This window comes from Fundulus heteroclitus, chromosome 13 (assembly GCF_011125445.2).
Source record: "Fundulus heteroclitus isolate FHET01 chromosome 13, MU-UCD_Fhet_4.1, whole genome shotgun sequence".
Classification (NCBI taxonomy): domain Eukaryota; kingdom Metazoa; phylum Chordata; class Actinopteri; order Cyprinodontiformes; family Fundulidae; genus Fundulus; species Fundulus heteroclitus.
The window spans coordinates 5,822,849-5,833,657 of record NC_046373.1 but is presented as its reverse complement, the minus strand read 5'-3'; the positions used below and the strand labels follow the sequence as shown (position 1 = coordinate 5,833,657).

Genomic DNA, 10,809 nt, shown 5'->3' with positions numbered 1-10,809 from the left:
CATCTTGGCTAAAACGTTGGACGTTAGTCTCATCTGACCAGAACTCTTGTTTTCTAAAAAAGTTTGCAGTCCCTAAATGGCTTGTGGATAGCTATGAATAGGAGTCCTTATAATTTTTGTTTAACAATTGCTTTATTCTTGTCACGCTTCCAAAAAAGCTAGACAAGAGGTCAGACAAGAGCAGCCAGGAGGCCTGTGCTTCTCTGATTAATACTCTTCAATACCCAGGCCTGTCAGTGGAGGCACCTTGGTACGGCTGCAGCTGTGCCACACTCTTTCTATTTCTGGGTGACGGATTGCCATCGCAGTGCTCCATGCCACGTCCAAATCTTAGGAAATTGTTTTAAACAAACGGCGCTTTAAACTTCTCCCCAACTTACAATATTAAAAGAAGGTCACCTATTCTTAATCAATGCTCAGATCCTACCATCCAGCCAGTTTTTAAGTAAATGTAACCTGTAGCTTTTCAAATAGATGCACATTTTACATGCAACCCAAGCCTTTTCAATGCTTGTACACATATCTCTGTTGCTTTTAATATGGGGTATGCATCTCCTGTTCAGATGTCCCCCAAAAGTCTATTTATACACAAATTGCTGACATTTTATTACCCTTTCGGACAGTAACAATTTAAAAAACTGTGTTTTTTCTGTGATCATGTTGTGTGTTTAAACTGTCTTTAACCCCGCGTCTGCCTCTTTGTGTCTGTTGTCTTGTAGCGCCAATGTGTGGCGGTCAGTTAAAAGGACCCAGTGGTGTCATCACGTCTCCTAATTATCCTGTTCAGTACGACAACAATGCGAACTGCACTTGGATCATCACGGCAACAGACATGTCCAAGGTAACACTCACTCACCATCAGATCAGAAGCTGAAATCGGTTAGAAATTTTAATTGACGTTTGGCTTTTTTTTTTTTTTTTTTTTTTTTTTATTAAAAATGCAAATATGCGTTTTTTAGTTGACGGACAGCAGAGAAGAAGCTGAGTAATTTAGCCGCACCGGTTTAAGAGGAGGAGGCCGTTTTCTTACGCAAAAGACTCGTTTCAGGTTTTGACAATTGCTACAGGACAGCTTTTGGGGGGGGTTGTTTAGGACGCAATGGGATAGAGTGAAATGTAAGAGATGAGCAAATTAAAGGAGAAAATGACTGGGTGCGAGCCAACAACAGACTGAGCAAGTTGTTAGAATTACCTGCGGCGGCACAAAAAGGGTGAATTGGACAGCAGAATAATGGAAAAGGGTTTGAGAGCGTGCTTAGAGGAGAACATGAAAGTCTCATAGCCCTTCTGTTTAAACCATTGACTTTGGAGTTGTGTTCAAGGCCATTCAGCTGCTCTTCTGCCAAATATCCCCCTCTCTAAACCGAACGGCGTGGTTTTACAAATCAGTTCTCTCTTTTTTTTTTTTTTTTGTTTCATTCAAGTGAGAGAGGCTGTGTGGATGTGAGCGGCAAAGCAAGGAGGCAGTCAGAAAGATACGCTTTCCACCGATGCCCAACCTTTGTTTGCAGCTACAGAAAGCCGGCCGTACGCAGGACCACACATGCCGGCGTTTTAGGCTGCTCGGTTCAGATGAAGATGGAGCGAGGCCGTCTCTTTCTGTTTACGGATGTAATGAGCTTTCTATTCCTGTCCGTCTGCGTGGACCCAGCCAGAGGAGGTGTGAGCTGAGGTCCTGCTGAGGGCCTGAAAAGGACGTGACAATGATTCCTCTGGGCCTTAAATTCAGTTTCAAGACTTGGTGACGCGTGCGGGTTTTTAGTCAGCTGTCTGGAAGATACTGAAAGTTTCTTTGTCCAAGTCTCACAGGCATTTAAAGCGCCCAACATCAAGGACACCGGTTTTCTGTTCAGAAACAATTAAAATGCCAAGTGTAAAGTTAGAGGTTGGCAAAGTACACTGCTTTTGGAGGAGGAGAACGTAAATGTTTTGAGAAATAACTTTTTTTTTTCCTGTAAAAGAAGCAACAAGCTGCTGTCTTGTTGGTCCGAAAGGCGTTTGACCTTTTTTAAGTTGAGCTCTGTGTGAAATTATATAAGAATACAGGAGGATGCATCAGGAATGATTCTTTGAAAAGATTCTGACTTTTAAAAAATCATTTGTTTTCAGAGAATTTAGATTTTCTTCAGGAAAACCCTGTCTAGGATTTATCCTAAACAGCATAGAGGGTTTACAGAACAGTTAAATAAACACTGAAATACACACTATTTTAAATTTAAGCGTGTCATATTGATCCCTTTCACCCATTCAGTTAGGGTTGTTTCTCATAGCTGTCTCGTAGTATGGATGGTAAGTGAATTTATTTTTTTTCCTCCTTTTGCGTTTTCTTCTCCCCTTGACTTTACTTGTTGGCTGACAGATGGGAGATGAGTTTGTAGTATGAAACTCTATTCATCGAGCGATCTGACCTATTTTGGCAACACATCATCAATCTTTTCTCTCCACCTTGGCAATTTTCATTAGGCACAAGGTTTAACATGGTACAGAATGCAATTTGCATTTATATAAGCTTTTTTCATTAAGCCTTGCTCTCTCAGCTTTCTGAAATATTAGAAATTTGTCAGAAATCAGTGGCACCAGTTTAATCTAGGAGACAAAATATTGTTCTGTTTTTTTTTTTTTTTTTTTTTGCGATATCGTAACCTATCAGCTCTGTTATTCTCTCTTGTTCCCGGTTTCCTCTGTCGGTCAATTAATGGGTTCATCTGTGCTGATTGCAAATGTGCTTAGGATTATAAGGGGGAGTGCTTTATGCTCCAAAGTCAACTATTTAAAAATATTTTCAAACTTTTTATAGCCTTTCATAAAAGGTACACTGCCTAGAAAATTTTCATATGGCACATTTTGTCGTGTTTGGCTCTTATTGAGATTTTATGTGATAGACCAACACAAAGTAGAGGTAACATTTGATGAAGTGGAGGTGATTTTCTACGTGATTTTACAAATAAAATGTTTTGCAGTTTATAACAGCGTGCCCTTAACATCTAGCCTGATGTTTTAGCTGCAACCATCTTCTTATTCACCCTGAATAACTTCTATTCCCTCTAGTTTTGGATGATGGATTTAACATTACTTTGTGAGACATTCAAAGCTTTGCATTTGTTTTATAACCTAACCCTGCTTTAAACATAATCTCCACAACAATACCAATGACCTGTCTGGTATTTTCCCTGAACTTCAGGTTGCTGTTTCTTTATTAACGCTCTCCAACTACGCTCCGAGGCACTCACAGAATATGGGCTCTATTAACGAATCAAGTGACTTTATTATCATGGTAAAGGGGCTTTCATACAATTGCACACCACATTTTAATTTCTTATTTTTTGCAAAACATTATAAAATCATAATTTCTTTACCAAAAATCTCTGTTACACACTAAACTTTGTGTTAGTCTGTTACAAAAGATACTAATAAAAAATATAACTCTCAAATTTGTGAGTGTAATGCAGTGAAAATGAAGTTAAAGGAGTATGTATACTTTATATTTACCTGTTCTCTGTTAGTGGCGCTTTAAGTCATCTAAAAGGGGCCCTAAATGTGTCTGACTACCTCTTGTTTTAGTTTGGGAAGAGTTGAGATGATTCAAAGGGACTGATAGGACATCAGGTTAGGGCTGGGCAATATATAGAAATTAAAAAAAATGTGAGATTTTTTTAATTATTCATATTGAGATGATCCCTGTTTTGTTAGAATAATGCATTTATGTATTACAGTAGGTTATTTTTCAGCAGTTTCTCATATTTAGCTACAGCTGTCTGTTAAAAAAAGGCTTTGATTCAAAGATGCCTCTTTATAATTACGTTACGAAAAGAACAACATATGGAGATAAAGATCATCAGTCGGCATTCACCCTAAAAATATCAAAATATTATTTTTGGATCTCCTTGCCCAGCCCTACATCAGATATTTGACAAGTGGGAGAGAATTTAAATTAAGGTGTAGAAAACCACACTTTGTCATGTATCGATTCATTACAAACTCTTTGTCTGTTGTATAATTCAGACCAGGACAATCTACAACACAATTCTATAGAAACCCAAACCTTGTCCAAAAAAAGAAGGACATTAGCGAAAACAAAACAGAACTTTATATGCAAGTTGCACAGCTGTATCATAGGCGCCCACTGAAATGTGTCTGAAAAATATTCAAATGAGACGCTTGAATGATGGATTGATGGACAGGGGCATCGGGGATCACAGATGGAAGGAGGTCTCTTCTCTGCACCTGATCTCAGGATCATTCAAGCATCTGTCAGTGATGCTTCTCTGGGCGATATCTCTGCTGTTGTCTAGGTGATCAAGCTGACATTTGAGGATTTTGACCTGGAGAGAGGCTACGACACGCTGACTGTGGGAGACGGCGAGCTTGTGGGGGACCAGAAGACCATTTTCCATGTGTGAGTGCCTCCTCTTTGACCTTCATCTTTTCATGCCTCTAATTTTTCCTTTGCTTTCGTTTGCCCTTTGGGACACCAGTCATTTCTGTGCTGCCAAATGTGTTTCAATGCCGTTCATCCTTTCCTCTCTTCATCTTTGCTCTGTCTTGTAGCACTCGCTATTAGTTTTCCTCTACCTCCTCGCACCCAGCAGTAGCCCACTCTCTTCCTTTGCCCCTAGCATTTATTTCTCATCGGTACAGTTTTTCCTTTTATTTCATCAGCACCTGATGCAGTAGGGTATTAAAAATAGATGCTGCACCACATTGTCAACCAGAACGCTTTCCAGTGCTGAAACGAGTGCAACAGCAATGCGGCGCAGCATTGCAAACAGCATATTGATGCCCCCTCATGGAGTTCGTACCAGCGGCTTCTCCAGTCACAGGACGCCATTGTTAATTGTGCTGAAATTTACCACCTTAATAAAGCTTTTTATGGATCAGCTTTTATTTGAGGCTGCCTGACTGTTGGGAGTGAGGAGGATAAATGTAGCCGAAGTTTATGAAAGGGAAGGTTTTCTGATGTGGGAATATCTTCTGCAGCGTAATATTTTTGTCTGGGTAGGCGTCCAGCTACCACACACAGAAGAAAGTTTGTTCACGGCACACTAACACTGAGAACACATAAGATTTTTATTTCTTTTTCTCAGCCCATAGACCCCTTCAGAGCATGAAAGCCATGTTTGTAAGTTAGTCATGGCATCCTTGCACACAAGTGAAATGGGAGGAAAATATTTGATGCTGCTATCTGTTTTTTTTCCAACTCCTTTTCTGGGTTTTTACAGCAATAGTGGCTCATTTTTCACACAGTAGGCTGGCAGGAAAGGGGGTTCGACAGAGGGGGGAAGACAAAGGGCCTCAGGCCGGAATGGAACCCAGGTCAGCTGCGTCGAGGACTAAGGCCTCTGTAAGCCTTATGGGTCGTGCTCACTACGCCTGCACCATCGGAGCACGCCCGCTATCAGTGTTTTTAAACCACAACTACAATTTAGTGGACAAGAGCTTTGCAATGTGTAATGTATTATTTACTTTGACTTGAGGCCAGATTCATGAGACTCCAGCACACCAAAACTGGGTTTATTTACAGGAATGGTGTGAAGAAGCAGCGTTGCTTTTACAATCAAACTGCTCTAAGTGATATTAATAGTTAGAAGTTCTATTAAGTTTTGTGAAAGAAATAAGTTATAAGAAATTGTTTCCTTACCTGTTATAGACGGCATATCTAAATGACTTTGCTGAAAAGTGAAGAAGTTGAAAGGACTGGTGGAATGCTAACAGCTAGCTTGTTTTAGCAATTTAAAAAAATCTTAGTGAGAATGTTAGGGTTGAACACCATCTTCGTAGATATTTATCATCTAATTCTTGTTAGGGTTGTTGCTGTTTTGTCAGCCAGACAACCTCCTTGTTGCTATGCAAAGTTGTCGGCCTGCTGCGATAATTTTCCATACCACTCCAGGACCTGGAAAAGCACAAAAAAATTAAACATGATTGCGTAACTTACAGCCTAATGCAAATGAAAAGATTTCTCCACCCCGACAGACTTGTAGAAACAGCCAACAGCTTCCACCTGCATAGCTTCATCTAGTAACACAATCATTGTTAATACATAATCTCAACTAAAACGCACCAATATTATTAGCTTTTTGGTAAATGTAAAGATATTCAAACCGTGGTAATGTAGCTCTTTGTGGCCTGCAGACATGAACATAATAGCTAAAATCAGGATTTGGGGGCTCCATCACTGAGTTATATTATACACTGGAGTGTTAATAGCCCGCCGTTAGAACGAGTCGCTTTGAAGCCACCAGCCGCCATATTGGTACTCCCTATTTTCCTCCAGTAACTAGGGAATATGTGCGCTACAGCACCGAATAACGAAGATTTTCTCGTGTTCAGGGGGGGCTTAAAACTTTTAAAATGTCAAATGTCATATACTTTCATGTTATGTTCTAAAACTATCAAGTACTGAAAAAGTCATGTGCTGAAATATTTTGCATTTTATTTATTTAAATATATATATAACATGTATAAATATATTAATAACAATATACAAAAACATATATTTACCTATGTGTATACATATATATACATATATACATATACATATACTTATATATATTTAATATGAATAACATGTAAAATATTTCAGCACCTAATTTCCTAGTAGTTGATAGTGTTAGTACATCCACTGACTGCAGAATTACCCGTGAAACGTTTTCACACAGCCAGAAAACTGCTTGTTGTTGCAACCAAATCCTATGGGATTCTGTGAGAGTAGGGAGTAGCAAGATGGCGGCCAGTGACTTCAGTTTTTCGGCAAAATCAGCACTCCAATGTATAATATAGCTCAGTGGGCTCCATCTGACCAATTATTTTTCCTCCCGTCCTTCTGAGGAGTTCTTCTCTTTTCTACAAACTCCCTGTGAATATAATTCAACTGCAGGTAAGGAAACAACTACTGATAATCAACTAATCATTTTCGAAGAGTTACTCAATATTTTCCCCACATGTTGACAAAAAACTAATAAAAATAGTCTTAAAGGGGTAAAAAATTAATATGAAACCAACTTTGCCAGACACAAACGCTTATTTCTCTATTCTCTGTATTCCATCACTAAAATTAGAGCCGTTAATCACTTACTCTGCAGCTATACGCGTCCTAATTAGAGTTGGGTGGAATTACTATTCAAATAGGATTAAATTACTACTGTGACATTGACTGATCTTGCCTTCATTTTCCACTTTCTTGTCCCCAGCTGTTTTGCATAAAGGGTTTGAAATTTCTCAGGTTGGAGTTTCTCATAAGAGCTTTAGAGTTCAGTAGTTGTGCATGCAACCCAAGCTTTAATGTTTCCCTACGGTAGCCGAAAGGATGCAGGAAAAGTACGTCCTCGAGCTATCAAAGGGACAGCAATTTAATAATAAAATGTCTGTCACTAATTGACATTCACATTTGATATACTATTCTCTGCCAACCTGTGCGTTTCACTTAACTTTACAAAAATATGCGTTGAATTATTCTTGCAGACTGTCTGGTACGACAACCCCAGACCTCGTGGTGAGCACCAGTCACCAGATGTGGCTGAACTTCAAAACAGATGACACCAGCGGCTCCCTTGGATTTAAAGTCACCTATGAGGGTAAGGATGCGTGTCAGCAGGGTTGATTAGCGCCACCAAAGAACAGGATTGTGTTTAGCTTTTTTCTGGTCGTTGTTTGGCTTGTCTGCGGCGCCGATAATTCCTCAAAATCATGTTATTCATCAACAACATGGTTGCTTGTTTACCCAATTTAGAAAATGTAATCTGTCGCAACTTTAATTAGATTTTATTTTTTTTTCGCCCATATACTTTCTGATTTTCAGCCACAGTCATGGGGAAAAGGATGTTTATAGAGACTATTGATACATGCAGGGGGAAAACTATGAGCTTCCCAGATTCTGCTACTACATGTCAATGAGAAAACGGTAACCAGTCGTTTCTGGTTAGAACTTGATCGTTTGATCATCACCACCTCTGTAAAGGCGGGGCTTCTGACAGCTTTCTGCCCCGATGAAAGAAAAAGGAGGAAGAACAATAAACCACTGACCTTAGAATAGGAATTGTGGCTGCCCATCAAGCTAGGAGGAGTTATGAAGCATTTTAAAACAAGTTTAAGTCCAAAACCCTACAGTAAAAAAGGATATTCACCGGTAGAAAATCTTAACGACAGGAGCGGATTTCCCTCCAAATTCACCCCAATGTCAGACAGTGATCAGAGAAACATCCAAAGGCTCCAGCTCAGACTCTGGCTACCTCAGCTAGGCTGTAAGACGTTATGATTCATGTCTGTACAATTAGAAAATGACAGAACCGGTATGAGATATTTGAAAGTTCTGCCGGGAGAATCTGTCCAATTTTAGGCCATCTTTCCCAATACCTGAGGCTTGGCAAAAAAAATAAATAAATAAAAAAATCAGTAATAAATGTTACAGTAATTGCCACCTAGAAAATAATAAGGCAGCTGCAAAGACTTATTCAGATTCTGGACCTCCACCTGATTAGAGCCTGCTGTGGGGCTTTGCAAAATCTCCCACAAACCTCAATAAACTGGAAAAAAATGTTGCCCGAGGTTTCTCCTGAACGACTTGAGAGACTGAAAAGCCATATACACACTGGACAGTTCATGGTGAAGAAACGATTAGTAGACTTTTTGCTGGGAGGGACACAACTAAGAAGGTTGCCACGTGACGAAGAGCAGAGGGCAGACGCGGTCGGTGTGGGCTATCGTGGAATAATGGAGACGGTTCTGTTGACAGACACAGCCACTGTTCAGTAACCCTCACAACAGAAGAAAGTATGGACCCAGCCTAAGTTCTGCTTATTTATGAAAAGCTCACATCTTAACAAGCTAAGCTGGAGGGAGGTCTATGAATACTGAGAGCTAGTTTAAAACGGGGCTCGTCTTTGCAGCCATATGAAGGGACCTTTATTTTCTGAAAGAGGCTGTTTTTTTTGTCTATTTTTCCCCCTCATTTGCATTTCATGGAAACTTTCAATTTTCAAATGACTGTAAAAGCTGATATAATCTGATAAACAAAGCTCATTTTTTCCTTTCTTTCACACTGCAAAAACGGATCTAAAAACAAGTAAAATGTTCTTAAAGTTAGTCTATTCGTCCTTGATTTGAGCCAGTAAATAAGATTATCTGCCAATGGAATGAGTATCTTTTCCCCTAAAATAGGATAATTAGACATCCTGCACTTGAAATAAGATGATTGAGATGAATTGTTCCAATTTTAAGTGGAAAAATCTTATTCTATTGGCAAATCATCTTATTTACCTGCTCAAATCAAGGACAAATACACTAATTTAAAGAAAATATTACTTATTTTTAGTTCTGTTTTTGCAGTGCAGCTTCACATTGAGTTCAGGTCCCCAAACTTACTGGACACAGTGGCGTTTCTTTCTTTTTTTTTTTTTTTTTTTTTTTTGCTTAATGAAACGTTTCAGCATAATAACAAAAGATTTAGGCAATTAAAGGCCTTTGATCTCCACTTGCCACATTCATTGAATATAATGATAGCTCACCAGGACTTCAAACGGAACACCGGTGCAAATGATGTCCAAAGCCTGACAGAAAATCTGTTGGGTTAAAGACTCTCTTTGGCAATAACGAGTGATAAGCTGATTTCCATTCACTGCCAGCATTGTGTTTCATGCATTGTACGTTAATGAGGTCAAAAGCAGTGACATGGACTCTAATTTATTAGTATCAGATATATTTGTCCCGATGCTTAATTTCAGTGTCTTTGTTCATAATTGCCATTATGTGTCCTGGTTGCATAACGTAATAGAACCTGGCATGGTGCATGAGCTGTTGTGGTGGAGTTTATGTGAGTGTGTACGTTTGAATAGTGTGTGCACTTTGTGTTTTTATTTTTTTTATTTTACCAGACCCTGTATTTCTTTGTGTAGGTCTGCTGTTCTCTCTGAAGCACGGCGAGCCTTTTCCCTGGTCCAAATGTTCGTATTTTCTCAGTAAAAATAACAGAGAAAGTGGAGCACCATATTGAACAAAAGTGTAATTAAAACAATGAGCTCTACTTAATGAAGGGGGAAGAAACAGTTTGGAGCACTTCACCTCCTAGATAGGAGCAGCCAAAATCTAATTTGCATTTTCAATTACGTGTCTTTTTAAGCCTCATCATCGGGTTTAGCTGCAAACGCACAGTCGACCCAGTGCACACGAGCGGCTGCGCGTTTCGGCGTAGGTCACCCACGTCCAGCGCTGGCCGCCTTCTCTCTGGGAACGTAATGCTTGCAAGCACAATAAGCATCGATGCAAATAAGCAGACCTGTGGGAGAGACAGCAACCAAAAAACTTTACGTATTTGAAGTTGCTCTAGGTAATTGTTTCTACCTTAGAGAAAATCCATGCACCTTGCAAAAAGGGAACCACTGTGTCCTGCTTATATTCATACCTCCACACCACCTGCACCGATACCATATTGAACATCTAGTCAAATATTTATGATCTGAAAACACTTAGCTCTGGTGGTAGCAGTTAAACTACACACGACCTCTTAAATTGCTCCAGTGTGTTGACTTTACATGCAATCCAGCCAAATAGAATAGAAGTAGACTTTAACTTGATCTGTCGGTCGATGAATGTCCTCCCGGCATTTTTACGTGCCCTTATTTCGCTAATTTAGTTTATATGGTAATAGAGCGCCTTCAAATACCACCTGTCACACCTAAGCACTCTACAGAAAAAAAATTAATAAATCTAGAACCGTTTATAAAATTTAAAAGGGAAATGGTCAACTGTATATCAAATATAGAAGAAAATGGTCTTCGAAACCAATAAACAAAAGAAAATGTACCAGCCGTTACA

General features: G+C 39.4%; 1 protein-coding gene across 2 annotated transcripts in view; it reads left to right on the top strand.

The window, feature by feature from the left end:
• Positions 1-10,809, top strand: part of csmd2 (CUB and Sushi multiple domains 2) — a 340,637-nt gene that overhangs the window by 174,080 nt on the left and 155,748 nt on the right. Inside the window, exons 1-3 of one of the 2 annotated variants that reach the window (XM_036144950.1) lie at positions 724-841; positions 4,293-4,396; positions 7,462-7,574. The exons of the other annotated variant lie outside the window; for it this stretch is intronic. Of the exons in view, the coding sequence (XP_036000843.1) occupies positions 725-841; positions 4,293-4,396; positions 7,462-7,574 (334 nt within the window). The 5' untranslated portion in view covers position 724. Of the gene's footprint in view, positions 1-723; positions 842-4,292; positions 4,397-7,461; positions 7,575-10,809 lie in introns of those variants that run through there. 2 annotated transcript variants of the gene reach the window in all.